The sequence below is a fragment of the Lepidochelys kempii genome, chromosome 12 (genome assembly GCF_965140285.1).
Source record: "Lepidochelys kempii isolate rLepKem1 chromosome 12, rLepKem1.hap1, whole genome shotgun sequence".
Classification (NCBI taxonomy): Eukaryota; Metazoa; Chordata; order Testudines; family Cheloniidae; genus Lepidochelys; species Lepidochelys kempii.
Genome location: NC_136391.1, coordinates 38,076,145 through 38,094,385, shown reverse-complemented (window position 1 = coordinate 38,094,385; position 18,241 = coordinate 38,076,145). Strand labels below are relative to the sequence as shown.

The following is an 18,241-nucleotide window of genomic DNA, read 5'->3' as shown; positions in this document are numbered from 1 at the left end:
AGGAACTACATGTGTAAATGACAAGCTCCATATCACCTGTACAATTTCAAAAATCTGCGGCACAGTTTAAAAAGTTATTCAATTGATTTAATTCCTGTAAATGAGTGTAAAGAGATGTACTCTAGGCTCATTTTATCAACTGGAAAACAAGAGACGGAGAACATTTTGGAAAAGAGGTTCAACTATTCAAAAAAAAATGCATATCCCTCCCCTCCCCCCGCTGAAGAGACGTGTCAGATTTATTTATAATAACCGATACCATACTCGGCACATGAAAGAAACTATAGCCACGTGACATGCAATGCTGCGATGACTGTTCAGTGTGCTGTCTGCTACTTCAGGTTGAGTGGCCTGCTTTCTATTGTTTGTTTTGGTACTGGAGTAAGATGGTATGAATGGCATCCCCTGGGAAACTCGCAAAAACAAGTTCTTGCTCCCTGGAGGATATCCCAGTGAGCCTGAGTTTCAAATCAATAAACAGCGCCCAGAAGGTTCTGTATCATAGAGAGTATAAGAGCAAAATGCCAGGTCTGGCACATTAAATTGATACACTAGCATTGCTCATCTATTATACCCAATCAAAAGTTTAGAACCAGCCTTTCTATCCCTCAGCATACACAATTCTTGTGGATTTCATTCACCAAATGCAGTGTCATTTATTTGACTATAAAATCTGGCATTTCCTGTCTACACCATCAGACGGACAAAAGAGATCAGGGGTTTTTTGAATGGCTGAACCGTTCTTCCATCAAATTTTTCCTTCTATGGAACGGGCTCATCAAACATCTCTAAAAGCTTGCAAGTTGCTGAGCTCTTTGGCCTTGATCCAGTGAGTAGAGCACTTAAGTGCATGCTGTACTTTAAGCACATGGGACTACTTACATGCATGCTTAACTTTAAGCATATAAGTGCTTGTCCTGGTTTGAGGCCAGCATGTTCCTCACCTTCTAGGGATCGTGTCTGAAACACTCAGATAGGAATAAAACACACTGATTGGTTTGTGGACCTAGCACTTGCCCTCAAAGGTCCTTAGCCTAGCTCTGCCAGTCTCCAGATCTCTAAAATGGAGATAGATACCTTCATAAAGTGCTTTGAAGTGTATGGCTGCAGAGTGGCACCCGAGTGCTAAGTGTTGTTATTCTGACACTGTCAGGTCAAAAGAATCATGCATTTAGAAAAATATTCCTTCCCTATGTTACAAAAATTGAGTTGAAGAAATAAATAAAAATAGCCCCCAGTTAAGTGCCAGTTGTTTTTTAGTGCATGTAATAGGGTGGCCTGCCCCTTTAAGGACCTGGGGCCAGCCAGCCCTGTTCACTATTTAGATAAAGCTGAGAAGGGGGCCAGGTGTTCCCTCATAAAGAGCTGCAGGAAAGAAGGGACAGCCAGGAACTGGTGCAGTGAGAGAGCAGGCCTGGCTTGTTCCCCAGTTATCCGAGAGCAGGAAGAGATAGTTGGTTAGGGAGGAGAGGTTGGGCCCAGCCTGAGAATGGGGTGAAAGTTCCCCTTCTAGGGGAAGGGTGTTATGGGGATTTGTACAGCCCAGGGGAGAAGAACTGTGGTGTTTCTTGGAAAGGAGAGCTGATGGAGAAGAACAGATCCTGAGGTAGGAGGAACTGGGTCTGACTGAAAGTGGGTTGGGGGGGAAGATTTTTAAGGTTTTTTTTTGGGGGGGGGGAATGTATTAGAGTAGAACCCCCAGCCTGGGAATTTTGTCACATAGCTTTTGGACTGTGTGGAATTCTTAAGTGGCTCTGAGACCAGGGGAAACTGAGGCAGGGTGCTGTAGTGCCACCCCAGGCCATGGTGGGGTGCAGGGAAGGCCTACACTGTCACCGTGCATGCCAGGTTAGCAAGGCTATGTCTGTGCAAGGTACTACAATTCTGGCTGTTTTTCAGGTTGCCTAAAATAGATAAGACAGATGGATATAGGTACCTGGCCCTTTGCAGAGGTTGTGAGTGGCAGGCTTCAAAAACTCAGTTTCTTTGTTGTTCCATGTGCTATTTGAAGCATGTCCAGATTTGCATGGTATGAGGACAATATCAGACCAAGGCAGCAATCCAAAATGTGGACACCTCACTATAGCACTCAGGGGGGCTTTGCAATTAGGTCTGAAGGGCCCAAACTGCCTCTCCACATTGCAAAACCAGATGGAATGAATTGTACCTTGCAAATTGTTAGTTTATTTCATTATTAATCCTGCTGGTGAGTTCACCTTCTCTCTTATCTGTAGAGTCTGTAGTATACTAATTAAAGGAGTCTAACGACAATAATTGGGCAGATCTCTCTGCCATATCTTCTTCTAAGAGATCTTCTGAATTATGACACAAGAAAGCGTGTTGTACAGATATCACTTGCCAGCAATTCAGTATCAGAGAGGCCTGGGGAGCTGTATCTATGGTAATATTCATGCAGTTGTTTAAAAAGCATATTTAGCATCTCAGAAAATATGTCCCAAGGAAACTGAAGTGTGAGAGGCAAAAGGAGACTGCATGGCCCAGTTTCAGGACCCAGAGCCTTTTCCCCCTCATTCATTAGTTCAAATTCAGCTCAGGCTGACAGTAAACAGAAAACATTACTTGCTGATGGTTGGGTGACTTATGTGAGATGGGGGCGGGGGGGGGGTCTCAGCTCAGGTGCTGGTGTCCTTGTCACAGAACCCACCTCACTATTTATAACTGGCATTAATTGGTCTCCATATTGGCAGTCTCAGCAGAGGGGCCAAGGAGTGACTGAGCCATGGAGATTGCATTCCCCTCGCCCTTGCAAGTGGCTCTTCTAGAGCAGCTGGCAGTGGGGCTGAGGTTGCATGGATGCTACCCAGGCTGTGGCTACATACAGGCCCCTGCTCTCCCATGCTGCCAGCCCAACAGCTTTCATGAGCATCATCTCCATTTTAATATACAATTCAAACATCCCAAGAGATGCCTCTGTTCATCACTGGTGGGAAACGCTTGGGCTGATTCTTCTCTTACTCATGGAGGCACGAATCAGGAAGGTGATAGAACTTCTCCAGGCCAAAAGCAGTGCCAGGGAGAGGGAAACCAGGCCCTGAGATTCCCAATGTGCTTGCAAGCAGGTGGTGAGACCTTCTTTTTAAAAAGGAGCTTGTGACAGGGTGTGTAATGAAAGAGTTAACTGGAGATAGAGGAAGGAGTGCTCCTGGTTGCACCTGGAGGGTGGGCCAGGCCCAAATGAAGATGAAGCTCAGGCCAGGGAGGTGCTGGGTGGTGACCATAAAGGGAGGAAGCTCAGAGGAAAAGTCAACTGGGAAAGGGAAAAACTCTTGTAGTTCTCTCAGGAGACTAGAGTGGAAAAAAAGCCTAGAGGGGGCAGAGGTACCGGAAGCTCAGGGAGGGGTTGTTGGTAAAGGCCTGAAGGAAGGCCAAGCTAGGAGGAAGTCCAGGGAAGCAGCAAAGCATATGAGGAAGCAGACCTTAGCTGCCTGCCACAGGGTCCCTGGACTGGAGCCCAGAGAAGGAGGGCCTGGGTCCCCTCACGTGGTGTGGAACCATGCTGACACAAGGGGAGAGAGAACTGTTGAGTTTGGCGCTGGGCTGCCAGGAAGAAAGCCCTGGGAGGCATCCCTCTGCACAACAGCAGAACAACCACCCTGCAGAGCCCAGGAGGAGTGAGTCAGAGTAGGGGGGAAGAGTTAAGTTTGCTTGAATTTACTTCATTGGGCTCTTTGTTTGCTCCAGAAGTGGCGGGAACTGAATGTGACCTGGCTAGAAAGGCAAGTCACAAGCAGAGTATTGCAGGGCAGAAGCCGGTCAGCTGAGGATGCTAGCAAGGGAAAGCTGGCCATTTCCAGCCCTGAGGGGGTGCATCAGCAGTGAGTCAACTCCCAGACAGCCCTAGAGAACAAGGACATCACAAGCAGTGACAGAATGATGGTTCCTTGCTCCACGTCCTCAGCCACCATGTCTCGGCGCTGACTCAGTGATCACCCTACAGGCAAAAGGGGTAGTTCAGTCACCACATCCACCCATCGGGTCCAGTCTCTGCTAACGCTGCTGACCAAGGTGCCAGCTGATGCGGGCGTTGGGCACTGCACTAAGATGACGGGGCCTGATTGTCAAGGTGCTGGACTGGGAGCTGTGGGTGCCTGGCCCTTCTGAAGTTTAGACCCATTTTCTTTGGAAAAAGTAAATGCCGACTTTTCCCAAGATTGCAAGGGGCACCCCAAACTGGGGTGGTCATGTAGCAGCCTCCCCCATGGCTGGGCAGAGGTATTCTGTTTTTAGACAGAGTACCAGTGTTTATTAAATACAAAAATGGCAACGGGATTCTGAGTTGCAGGACCAGTGTTGATGGACAGGTGAACAGAGATGGGAAGCATTTTGAAATGTTGTCTATTTTGGATAGTTTTTAATTGTCTTCATAGTCATACACACATACATGTAATTACTCATCCATGGATGGATGTGCACATATACACGTGTGTGTGTGCCAGAAGCAGAAAGCATCAAGTGGCCACCTTATTTGGACTGTGGCTCAAATAGTGTGATGCCCCATTCATCTTTGTGTGTGTGTGTGTGTGGGGGGGGGCTGTATTTGGCTTGTGTGTTTAAGCTGCTGTTTGTCCCTAGGGGCACCCTTCCCCTTGTGGTCCCACCACTGTCACTTTAACCCAAGAAGAGTTTCCCTGTGTCAGGGCACAGGGAGCTTTGCTCCACTCTAAAAAGTGAGAAAATGACACCAGTCAATTGCTTGTACCTTCCGCCCAATATCTGCACCAATGACAACTGCTGATTTGACACAAAGATCTTTGATCTTTCTGCTCATAGATCCACCTAGGGAGCAGTCACTCCAGTGCCTGAAGCTGCACTAGAAATTCTACCAGTGGAGAACCTGACCTGCAATAAACAGCCCAGTAGCTGCAACAGAGGACTAAGGGGATGCTTCTGAACTGCCCATGGCTAACAACACACGGGCAGCTAAGGAGGGCTGCAGAGCTCCACCTAAAATGGTGATCTAAACCTATCACTGGAGTCACATAGAGGTCTAGGAAGAGCCGCAAGTGATGCTTGAGGCACTGGATGAGGTTCAGTGACAGTACAGTGTATGCAATGCCAAGTAGACATGGAGCCAGCTGCAGACTAACCTCCTCCCAGCCCTTCCTTTGATTATATATGTTCAGACCATGACTAGATTTTACTAAATATGGCCACAGTTGGGAAGAGATTTCCCAACACATCATGGTATTAAGCCACTATCCATGTGGGCTAACCAGGTTGGGTATATTCCCCCCAGGAATATTTGGCAGAAGTCAAACCAGAAAATGACACACACATTTAGCTAGGCTCACATCTGTAACGGAGGAATCCCTGCAAACTAATGTATACATTTTAGAGCATTCCTGACAATGGCTTCTAAGGCATTTAGGCTACATGCTTTGAGAGGCAAAAACTCAATTTGCTCCCCACCATGTACTGTAAAATACAAATACATTCTTAGCCTTTCTGCCCACCCCACTAACCCTGTATCTATATCCCATCCTCCCCCATGAATCTTGTGTGTGTTTCATTCGTAACTTCCTTTTCCAGCCAGTGTTTAGAGGAGAATAACTTTAAAAAAAATTGTGGTTGCTAGTTCTAGTGAGTTGCTGCGTTTCTTAAAGTCTCAGTTCCTGGAGTCGTGAGAATCTCAGCTTTCATTTTATAAAGGGAAATCTCTAGCCCTCTATTTGCAGAGCAAAGGTGGAGGAAAATGATCCCCCTAAAGGCAAATCAAGCCTATTTATGGGGAGAGGGGAACTATCATGATTTTAAAGCCAATCTCACAATTCTGGGGGCCTGACCGGGGTTTGCAATGATTGTTGAATGCTTAGGGTTGACAGCACTGGACTGCTCAGTTGTGCTAACTCCATGTGAAGCTAGTGGGAATTGAGCGAGTTAGGTAGCTTGCAGAAATAAGACCCATAACTGTCCCCAGGAACAGACTGACTGCTCTGGAGGGAGCTCACATGCATGCTTCAATCCAGGCTTCCTAACAAAGCAAAGCAACAGCCCTACAATCAGAGCTATGCAGGTGAACCCTCATGGACCTCTCTGCATGATGCGGGGGGAGGAACATATTGGGCTTTAGCATGTAAGATGCTAACTGCATTAAAATACATTCAGCCTCCTTAATATTTCTAATATGCTTCTCTCACAAAATACAGTCGAATCTGGCTAATTCTCACTCTGCTAATCCTCCAACCCTATAATCTTCCTCAAAACTCTGTGATCTTGCCACACTTTGCAGCAAAGCTTTCACAGCAGCTCATTGTAGTAAAGTCTCATGTTGCTAAGGGCTTGTCTAAATGCAAAAGTGGTACCGCTTTAACTATACGGGCACACTCCCCCTTAGTACGGCTGCAGATATATCAAAATAAAGGTGCTTTACACCAGTATAGCAGAGGTCCCCAAACGGTGGGGCATGCCTCCCCCTAGGGGGTGAGGAGGACCATTTGGAGGGGTGCAGCTTGGACCTGGGCCAACCCCCACAGGGATGGAGAGGGGGTGCCACCTAGCTTGGCTTCTGGCCCTGGCCATGGTCTCAGCCCCCTTACCCCTGTCTCCCCTTCCTCCAAGCTGCAGCCCTGTACCTGGCCCCAGTTCGGGGAGGGGGTGGCATGAATAGGGCAAGGGTGGGGGTCCAACCCTGAAAAGTTTGGGGACCACTGCATTAGGGCCAGAAGTGCCAGTCCTCCCACTAATTTCAGCATTGCTTGGGGGTAAGGGGGAACAATTGGCTGCCATCCCCACCTGCTCACCTCCTGGGAAAGAGCAGCCAATCAGAAGACAGGCAGAGCTCTTCCCTCTCCCCTCAGGAGCTGCGAGGATTTTTGGGGGGCAAGGAAGGAGGGAGCAGAAAGAACGCAGCAGCTCTACTTCCCTTTGCCCCGCTGTGAACAATGGGTCCGTCTGCTTCCTGCCCTTACCAGGCCTAGGAAGGGGGAGTGGGGTTAAGAATCCTGGGAATTGCAGCGGGGCACCTGAGGGAAGGGCTAGAACAGATGTAGAGGCTGAATAATGAATGGCTGGGGCTGGAGAAAGGGCAGGGATGTGTGGTGATGGGGGCGGCAATTAATTAATGAGACGTTTGGGGAGAAGCTGGGAGCTCTGCACCCTCAGGCAGCCACGAGATTCTGCAGCGAGGGTCAGACTCACACAGTGCAATTGGGGTTGCACTGGCGACACCAATTGGCACACCACTCCACGTGCGGGTGGGGCAGGGGAGTTCAATCAAAAGACACACCAAACCCCACAATCCCCCCTTTTTTTAAACTCCTTATTTTGGGGCCAATCCCATGACGTTTTGGAGGAGGAATTTGTTGTTTTTAACTTGGGGGATGGCAATCCTGAAGACTTAAGAACATGCTTAACTGACTGGGGCTACTCCTGTTTTAAAGCTAAGCACATCCTTATGCCTTTGCAGGATCTGGGCCTTCTACCTCCTGATTTATGCCTACTGCCCAGGGCTGAAAAAGAGAGTAGCTGGGAAGAGAAAGCACAGTAATAAAATTCTAGACTCTGGGGATGAAAATAACCCGCTTGGTCTATCTCCTTGCCAGTGCCCAGGGCCGTTGTCTGTGTCCACATTTGCTAGGGCTTAGTTTGGTCCAGCTTTAAATAAACCAAGAGACAGGAGCTTCCACCACTTCCAGCCTCAAAACTTCCTGCTTATTCTTGCTGGATCCAGTGGCTGGAAGTTGAAACTAGACATTTTCAGACTGGAAATGACACACAATTTTTTTAGCAGGCAGTGAGTAAATGAACACTGGAACAATTTATGAAAGGTCTTGATGGATTTTCCATCGCTGGCAATTCTTAAATCAAGAGTGGATGTTTTTCATAAAGCTCTGCTCTGGGAATGATTTGGGGGGCCGGTCTCTGGCCTGTGCTATGCAGGAGGTTGGAGTTGATGATCACAGTGGTCCCTTCTGGCCTTGGGATCTATGAATCCCTCTCCATCATCGTAATCTCTTTTACGCTGTCCTGCAGGCATGGACTGACTTTCTCATTCCAGTGCATCAAACCCCTCACTCCCCATTCAATTCCACCTACAGAGACCCCCAGTTCTTGTACACACTAGCCCACCTCAGTGTAATACCCTCTCCAGCACAGCATGGACACTATAAACACATAATGTCTGTGTCTCATGTTATCTACATCTCGTTGTTACGCTGTAAGCTCTTCCAGACTGAGCCAGACCCTTAGCTGGTGTAAATTTGCATGACACCATTGGAGTCAGCTGCGGAGCAGGCTCCATCTCCTTATTTTTGTGGTTTGTACAATTCCAAGCATGTCAACATTCAATTAACTAATAATAATTCTACACATTAATATATCTCAGTATCAGAAAGTATTATTTTCCGCCAGTAGTCAGTTACCATTTCCTCTTTCTTAGTTTCCTCCCATTATTCCATTGTCCAATCCTGAATAATTCCTCTGCCTCCCTGGTGTTTACACCATTCTGATATTTTTCTTCAGTCATGTCAAGGGTAAAGCAGAACATAAATGTTTATCATGAATGCTAATCCCAAACATTCAAAAATCATGAGATGGGTTCCTGCTTGCTTTCTTCCTCCCCACCCCTGCCAAATCATGAGATTTGAATTAAAAACCATACCATTTTTAAAAATAATACATATTGGGTTCTTTTTAGTTGGTTTCTGAGCCTTTAATGGCCACCTTTTCAAGTATTTCTCTACAAACTTACTTTAGAAAAAAAAACAAATGAAGCTGAGAATCTCACAGAATCACCTGATTCCAGAAGTTGGGGCTTTGAGGAAAAACACCAAAGATCCCAAGAGTCACAATAAACAAGTGATGGCAAGGCTGTTTTTAAGGATGTTCCAATCTTCCCATTTCAGTTGTTCCTATGATAGATTATTTTTTGCGTGAGTTTTGGTGCTGGCAGGAGGTGCCAGATGACAGCCCTGGACGCTGAATGTCTCTCTGGGTACAGCGCTGGGTGTGGTAGCTTAAGCAACATCCTGCTTCTGCAGAACACCCTGTGCTCATGTGCTTTGACCCTGGTTTGAAGGGATAACCTCTAGGAGTAAGAGATGAGTTCCGTTTCCAGATCTCTTCTATCCTTGTGAAAAGCCTCCCCTAAAAAAGGAGCCACGAAGCCCCGCTAATGATATATATTTACAATCGGAGCAGGGCTGGGCCCTTAGAGGACAATGGCAAAGCTCCCACTGACTTAAATGAGGCAGGATCAGGCCTGACATTCTGCGGGAAAATGTGCCCTAAGGTAAACATATCTGGTCCTTTTAGACGAAGCTCAGCTGAGCTGCTCAGTTAATAATGGACTTTAGTGTTTAAAATCTAAAACCCCCTGAATGAAATTGGCAAGAAATACTTGGAAGCAGCATGGAAAGGAGAGTACCAGCTTCTCTAAAATGCCTGTAATCTCCTCCTTGCTTCTTCTGAGTTTTGGCGGAGAGCAAGTGCAGCATCAATTTAACATCTGATACAGTCTGTGTCAGGGGACTGTCTCCTGCCCTTGCAAGAGCAGACTCAATGATCTAATAGGTCTTTTTCTGTCTCTAATAGCTGTGATGCTGTATGAGATGGCAGCACTCCTTGGCCCTGATATTGCAGACAGGGAGGTGGTCTGGCTAGTACTTTTAGCACAAGAAACCTGCCTTCTAGTTTTATGCTACAGTCTTGACTCTGACACTAGCTCATTATGGCTCCAATCCTGGACCACTGAAACGTGACTAGTCCCGCTATAGTCTGGGGTCTCTGTGACCTTAGGCAATTCACTCCTCATCTATTTGTGACTTTGTTTCCACCACCCCTTGTAAAATGGAAATAATATTTCCCAACCTTGGTAAAGCACTTTGTCTTGTGTTTCTAAATGGTCATGCTGCAGGGTTCCAGCCGAGCTCCTGCAGGGGTCAGCAAGGGTTTCCTCCACCCCACATGTCTTGCGGTGTTGCCATAATTTTTTTTAATCTCCTTCCACTGAAGCATCAGGGATGGCCATGGCCAGAGACAGGTCATTGGATTGTGAGGTGGCACTGTGCATTCTTTCTCTCGGGTGCTTGGCTGGTTGGTTCTTGCACACATACAGAGTCTAACCAATCACCATATGTGGGGTCGGAAAGGAATTTCCCCCACATCAGATTGGCAGTGAGCATGAGTTTGATTTTTGCCTTCCTCTGCAGCATGTGGTGCAGGTTACTTGCCAGGATTATCTAGGTATATCTCACTTCATCATTTCCCTGCTGTTGTATGTGTCTCGCGTGCCTCTGTCCTGCCCATTCTCTGCCTATGGCACACTATAGTCTAGTTTCCTTTGGGCTGTAATACTTGGGTCTAGTTTCAGATGCTGGGTTTAGTGTGTGGGTGGTGGCCTGTGCTATACAGGAGATCAGACCAGATGATCTGCTGGTTCCTTCCAGCCTTGAACTCTGACTCTCTGACTTTGAGATCTTCTGAATAAAAGCTTCAGTCTCTGCTATAATAATAATCATTAATAATAAATATTCAAAAAGGGATTGGATACTTCTGTGGATATCTACAATACCCAGAGTTAAACAATTAACAATGACAGATTTTGGAAGCAATATTAAACAGTGTGCTTCAGGCCCCAAGTTTGTCTCTGACTGTTAGGTCTCATTCTGGTCTCTGTGTGGGGCAAATTATCCCACGTCTGCCTAATGCAGGATTCTTAAACCTTCCTCTGACGCATCTGGGGTTACTCCTTGTCAGAGACAGGACACTGGACTAGTCTGATCCTGTCTGCAAATTCCTGTGTTTGTTTGTTATTACCTGGGCCAGACTCCTATTACTTGAGTACCTCTCTGTGCTTTGAATGAAGTAACATGTTATGTGTGTCATTTAGTATTTTGATCATTTTTCTGTTCTGTTTTAATTATTGTTCACTTCTTATCATTCTTGTATTTTAAGCATGAACCATACCCAGTAAACTTCTAGGCAGCTGGGTGCTTTATAAATAAAGCTATTATTGTAATGAAATTAACAATAATTATTTTAAAATCAGCTTATTAGCAGCAATTAGGTCTTCGCCTTTGGATTCTGTAGGAACCTGAATATTTAAAGAACACTCAGTATTTGTGTTTGTTTCCCACTGACTTTTTAAAATGCTACAACAAGCCATTTATGGGAACAAAATAACTTGAGAGCTGACACTTCCATGGCACTTCTGCCATCCAGGATATGAACAGCTCTCATGTAAATTTGTCCTTGTGGGTGGTTGGCTCCTTGCAGCATTAAGAAAACCTGTGGAAAAACATCAATGCAAATAGCAATACAACACAGACACTAGATTCTGCAAGCACCCTTAATGACAATATGCAGCGTTAGTTTAAAACAGATTGCCTCTACATTAAGGAAAATGGGTCACATCCTCTTCTCTGTTGCATTAACTTCAGGAGGGTTTGAATGGACGTAACTGAGAGCAGAAATTGGCCCTAAATTTGTAGACATACAAGGTAAATGTGGGCCCTCCACCCAACATTCCTGTTCCATCTCTACTGCACCCACCCATTTACACCTTTAGTTCATAGGATTTACAGGGCAAGGACTTAATTTCATTCTCTGGCTTTTGGGGGTGGGGGGTAGGTATTTTGTATTATAACAACACTTAAAACGTTTTGTTTGTAGATCTCCGAGCATTCGACAAAAGCAGCATTATAAGTATCACTATCTCCATTTCATAGATGAGGAAACTGAGTCATGGAGATGTTAAGGGTCTTAAGCCAGGCTAAACATGGCAGAGTCAAGTATTGAATCCAAGCCTCCTGACTCCAAGCCTCATCTCCCATCCACTGAACCAATCTGCCCCTTGGGTGGTGATGAGTCACTCCTGTGCTAGGCTCCAGCCAATCCAAAAGCCAGGAACTGGTCTTGTGACGCCCAGACCAGGTATTGAAGCCTCACAGGAGGATCAGCTGCTCAGTCTGCTCAACACCACTCTGGGGCTTGGAACTCATTCCTGCCTGATAGTGGCAACAGACTCCCCAAACCTTAGTCCTGCTCCAGCCTTGCACCAACCCCACCCTCGCCTCCTAGGCCTGAGCATACCCAGGACAGTTTCCGACACCTCCATCTTTTTTCTTACTGGTTGCAAAGCACTCTAGACCTCTATGGCAGTCTTCCAAAACAGTCATGAAAATTTGCTAGTCCAGGCACAAAATCAAATTGCTCACCCGTGCTTAGTGAAAATACAAATGATATTGCACTTACCCATCAAATAAATTATTCACCCCAGGCATGTGGACAAGGAGAACTTTGGAAGACTGATATTGAGGATAATCCTTTTGGTTTGGGATGGCTGTGTGGATGTAAGTGGTTTATAAGACATACAAATTATTGGGGCCCAAACAACCTCAGATGTTTGCCCCGAGACTTCAAATACCAGACTCCCATATAAATCCTGCTAAAATCACCTACGTATGGCACATAAGCATTCTTGCAGTTAGCCTTTGGTCTTCTTTTGGTCATTTATCCTGCCCTAGTGTTTGTGGTATGATAACAAATGGAGAGAGAATACACTGAGAAACATTTCTTATTGCATGAAGCATCCTACACAGCGTTTATGATGGAGCACGTTCTCTGGAGTTAAAAGAATGTTCACTTGATTTATGCAAACTATTCACCCCCAGGTTGTTGGCTTGTATGGGGTTTGTTAAAGAGAGACCTGGAAGAGCTACACGGACCCTTTTGTAAGTGTCCTGCTAAGAATGGAGGAGTAGATATTCTCAGCATGGGCTTGGTGAGACATGCCCATTCAGCACAGTGCTACTGTCTCTCTCCAAGGTCCTGAAGAGAGACAAGCCAGTCTTCAGAGACTAGATTGATTGAGCTGTGGGTTTTTTCCCCTTGAGGTTTGGCGAGGGTAATTCAAATTGTGAACGTCAGTCAGGCCTAATCACTACTGTATCACTTAGCTATTTTAAGAGGGTGCTGTTTCTTGGTATTCTTTACCCAACGCTGCCTCAATTTCCAAATATAAAGTAGCTAAAATCGAGATGGGTAGGAAAGAAAATAGCTTTTAAGGCTATTTTTTTAGCAGCCATTTTTAGGCCTGAGATTAGCAACATTAAATTTGATATTTGCTTAATTTCCCTAACCCCACCTCTTAGTAACCATTGTTTTAGCAACTAAGAAAGAATCTGCTTCAAAATACAAAGCTTTTCCTGCTAGTTGGTGTGTGTTTGTTTTTAAAGGATTTCTGTACTTTATTTTCTACTTGATTTGTGGTTTGGTTCTTTTTTATAATTTCTCTTCCTCCCCCCTGCTCCCCTCCCCAGTTCAACTTGCGGGAAATTGTTTCACATTTTAACCAAGCTGTACTGAGGTTTCAATTCAGTAAAGAACTCAATGGAACAATTCACTTGCTTCAAGTTGTGCCTACAGTAATGTTCCTTGATGAATCAGGGCCTATGCCTTCAAAAGATTTCTGGTCGGTAGCTCCGTAAACAGCAGATCTGATTCACATCTCCATTAATCCAGTTGTATGGTAGTATAACTCCAGTGAAGTGACACTGGTGTAAAACTGGAGTAACCCAGTGGTAAATCAGGCCCAGTATCAGAATTCGACATAAAGCAAACAGTAAATCATTCATTTGAAGCCTGTTTATGAATGGGCATAAGTAGGAGTCTGGGCTAGAGGGCAGGAAGGGTTTTGAGTCAGAGGAGTTGGGGTGTGATATCTTTGCAAAATATGGTTTGTGTGGGAGTTATATCTATGGGACTGTGCATGGAAGTGAGTGTATCTGTATGCAGCAGGGGTGTGTGTGTGTGTGTGTGTAAATGTCAGTGTGATATGGGGAAGGGTGTGTTTGCAATGCTCATGGTGGGTGCATGTTACATGCATGTGGTTCTTTGTTTGTGGGACATAATTATGTGGTCTGAGTGGATGTGTCAGGGAGACTGTGAGCATCTGTATGGGGCTGAGGGACTATGTGGGTATGTATGGCAAGACTGAGCATGTGCCTGGTGATGAGTGTGTCTGTGGGAGGTGTGAGAGTCTGCGATCTGCATACGGGGGATGTGTGTGAGAGACAGGTGTGAGAACAATGTGTGTGTTGGGCAGGGGGAAGACACACATGTCTGTGAGCAGGACAGGAAGAGTGACTGGTGGAAACAAAACTGAATTCTTTGCATGCCATATCCTAAATCCAAGCAAAATGCACAATACGTTTGTGCATTATTCCATGCAAAATACGGCTTCCCAAAGTCAGCATTGGCAGGGATCGCTGTAGCTGTGAGACTTTTGCTGATTCTTTGCTGCTTTTCTATCTACTGTTGAAGAAGTAAAATTTTGAGTCAAAACCCCTCATTCACTAGCATCCTGTTTTCCAATCCCTGCTACCCATTTGGTGATCCCTCATTTAGCACCAGTTGATTTACCATACAATGCAAGGGACTGAAGTTTAGTATTGGTGGCAAGCAACAGATGATGGGACAATGATTGCAATGCACCAGAAAGTGACTAAACTAATAATTTGGCTAGATTAATGAGATGCACATAATTTCCAATAGCTGCCTCTTTCTTATGATAGCCAGACAATTATTCTTTCAATATAATGACTGCACACATCTGGACCCAATTATCCAAATGCATGGTGATCATTTAGATTTAGCGCCAGGAAGCCGGGAGATGCCAGATCTGGCCTTTTTGCCCAGACAAAGTGGCGACATCCATTCAGGAAGGGACCATGGCTTCTTGGTACCCAGGGATGCTGGAGCAGAGTTCACCTAAGTGCGATTTCTATTGGGTTCAGTTGTCCCAAGGTGAGCATCAGAATGAGATGTTATGAGGAGCTGTGCTTTGAAAAGAGTACAACCAGTTCACTGGAGTATACATTTTGTGCTTTGTAGTTTTTCTTGGTAATTGCAGGCCTAACCATAGGTACCACTTTATGTAGTTATCTATCACATCCTTTTCCCTACCCTTATACTTGAAATAATTTTGCTACAGATGCCATCCTTCTTTTTAACCTAGCAATTTTCTTAACCCTTCCTAAAATAAGACACTTTTTTTTTAAATCCCAAGCACAGACTAGATGGGGATGAAAGCTTTGTTTCCGGCAGGTTCTTGAGAACTAAGAATTGCTCCTAGTCTGCCCCCAATTTGGCTCTGGTGCCCTTACTTCTCAAAGAACTGTTCCGCTGCAACTAGTCACGGGCATGCATTGCTGGTGACTGCGTATTCTGCATGCATGCATGCTCGGCCAGTCTGGTGACATGCAGTTCGCAGAGCCATGTAGTTTGAGACTTTTACAGCCTGACTTCAGTCTGTCTCTACTGAAAATATTGTTTATCAGGGCCTAGATGTCACGAGGGGCATAGAAAGGCAGTACTGTGGTCAGGTGCATACCGAAGCTGTCCAGATCCTGTCCTAGCATTTCAAGTGCATAAGAAAAAAATCATTTCCAAACCTAGATTACCTCTGCACAGAAGATTATCAGTATTTAAAGATTGCTTCACAACACAAACAAAACAGATTTAAAATGGGCTCCTGATTCTTTCCCAGCTATGTGAAGCAGAAGGCTGCAATTGTATTTTCTTTTGGGGAAAACCCTAGCAGTGCAAAATTATTACTTTTTTAAATGGATCATTCTGTTTCTTTTTGGAAAAACTAAAAGCTGTTTCAGGTAACATTTAATGTTGCCTTCTTATCTTATCATAAAGCAGTGAGCTGTGTTTTCCAGAGACATATCTTGCAAGAAGAGCTTTTTCCCAGCTTCCAGGAAGACACAAAATTGCAATGTTTATAGACCTATCTCAGTCTGAGAGTTCTGGAAAAGAACACCATTGGAAAGCCCAGTTTTGATAGACACACACCCAACAAAAACAACAGGCCAGCCTTGTTAATTCCATTGGCTTCTAGCAGATAGGCCTGATTATTCTTATGGTGGCAGTTTAGATTAGATGGAATGATACAGCCACTTGCAGCAGAAATACAGCTGTTCGGCTTTAAAGCCTGTTAGTCTGACAATTTTTGATCACCCTCACTGAGTTTTCTTGTTTTTATTTAATCCACATTTCCCCTCAACATTTTATTAAGCCATGCTGAGAGAAGAGCTCTTTCTATCCCTCTGAGCCCGTACAAAATGCATTAAGCTGTAGTGAAATAGGAGCATAAGAACCCTGTTTGAATGAAATTATCTTGCCCAGTATTATCAAGTGTAGGTTTGCATTTGGAGGGGACAGGAAGGCGATACATGGATGTAAAGATCTGACGCTTGCTGAGAGCATTTGCCATCTGTTTCTTATAGCTAGAGTTTCAAATATCTGTACAAGATCTCGCAGCAGTGCAATGTCCATTCTATCCATGGCTGCTTTGCAGGCTTGGTGGAGATCCTACAGGTTATGGTGGTGCAGTAATGACTCTGAATCCAACTTGGCCTATCTCCTTTCAACTTGGCTACGCTGCCTCCTGCTTTCCCGCATTAGATCTTTCTCCCTCTTGCTCCCATACCCTCCTCTGAAAAGCTCTGGTCATCTAAGTAGGGAGAAAAAGCTTAGAGCCCCATTGAACATATGAGGCAGCTTGTGGCAAACGCTGGGATAATGCCATGCTGGGTTGGTTTTCCTGTACCCTGTAGGAAACTGGTATGATCATCACTTGCTCCCAACTAGCAGGCTGCAAACTCTGAGAGTTCAGCCCAGGCAAAGGGTCCCTCTTATGGGGGAGGCAGGGGAGATTTCTTCTAACCTCTTATTTCCTTTTATCACGGCTTGAGCCAGCTCAGAAGATACTAACACATCACCTACCTCCATCCGAGTAGGTCTCTGTCCCGTAGCCGTCCTGTAATCCATTGCTCCAGGTGCCTTCATATTTGGCCCCATTGCTAGTGCATTCACGGACCCCGTACCGTCCCTTAAATCCATGAGTCCACTCTCCTTTGTACACCCACTTCCCCTTGCTCTCCACACCGATGCCATGGCGCTTGCCCTGTGCCCAGGTGCCCTGGTAAGTGTTGCCACTGGGCCAGGTGTAGACCCCCAGCACCTCAAAGCCGTGACTCCAGGAGCCGGTATACTCGCCTTGACCCTTCGGGCCGGTACAGATTCCGTGGCCGTGAGCCTTTCCGTCCTCCCAGCCTCCACAGTAGGAGCCTCCATCGTCAAAATTAAACCTTCCCCCACTGGACATGCATGTAATTCGGTTTGCAAAGCCCCCAGAAGGTGAAAAAAGAAAATGGCAAAAAAACCTGAATTATTTCATCAAATCTGAATGGTGCACCAGGTCCAGCGTGCTGCTTCAGTCAATGTCTTGGGGTTATTCATCCTCTAGGAGGATCCTCAGGATCAGTCCCTTCTTCTCCTGCTGTGGAAACAGTATCACACCAAAAAAAAAAAGGGGGAGGGAGAGGGCGTGGGGGGAAATAGCAGCAAGAGCAGCAGCAGCTGAAGGGTTTTGGTGCAAACGACTCCACCTAAAAATCATCCAAGGCAGAGCCCAGGAAAGGGAAATAACGGGGGAGGGGGAGAAGAAAGTGTGGGGGGGGGATGGGGAGGGGGAGACGAACTGCCAACAATTTTTTTTTTTTTTTTAAAGAATCCCTCTCAAATCAGAAGACACCCAGGGTCTCAGCCCCACGCCTGTGACCTCCACCGGGGGCTGCCCGCTGCTGATGCTGACTCGCGCGCCCCAGCCCCGGCAGAAGCGGCGGCAGCATAGTGGAGGCTCGTGGCTCAGCAGCAATGCAGTGTCTGTGTCTCCCCGCCTCGCGCTCGCGCTCACACACACACACACACACGCGCGCTTCACACACACGCGCGCGCTCTCTCTCCTCACCCTAGGAAACAACGGGAGCTGCTCTGATTCCTTCCCCCTGCAAGCCTCACTCCGCCCGGCCTCCGCTCGGCTTTTGCAATAAGTCCCGCATCTTGGTGCAAAGATGCTTTCAGCAGTGGGAAGGATGGGGTGGGGGGAGAAGGATCTGGAGGGAGGGGGGGGTGTCTCTTGTTTTTGTATCTCCAGTCTGGGGGGGGAGCGGGGGGGGGGGAAGAGGGGTCGCCTTGCTTCCCCCGCTCTCCCTTCGGTCCCCTTCTTCCCGTCTTCCCAGTGGTTATAAATCTTGCTTATTAAGGAGAACAGCTCCTAGGCGGGCTGCTCTCGATTCCATGCTCAGCCCGGATTTAAAGAGACAGGAACTGCGTAATGTGGAGACTCCCAGAAGAGAGCTCTCCCACCAGATGCTTAACCCACTACCTCCTTGGGCACAGCGGGCTTATCTCAGACAAAACAGGCTGCGGG

The 18,241-nt window shown here is 46.2% G+C and overlaps 1 protein-coding gene across 3 annotated transcripts in view; it reads right to left on the bottom strand.

Annotated features, from left to right (window-relative positions):
* JPH3 (junctophilin 3) overlaps nucleotides 1-18,009 on the bottom strand; it is a 126,200-nt gene extending 108,191 nt beyond the window's left edge. For 2 of the 3 annotated variants that reach the window (XR_012154539.2, XM_073308146.2), the window contains exon 1: nucleotides 16,753-18,002. Coding sequence is in view for 2 of the 3 variants with exons in the window: in XM_073308146.2 (XP_073164247.1) it covers nucleotides 16,753-17,134 (382 nt within the window). In the remaining variant the exon portion in view is untranslated. Of the gene's footprint in view, nucleotides 1-16,752 lie in introns of all 3 variants that reach the window. The other variant, XM_073308147.2, reaches the window with a different exon arrangement.
* Between the last annotated feature and the right edge of the window lie 232 nt (nucleotides 18,010-18,241).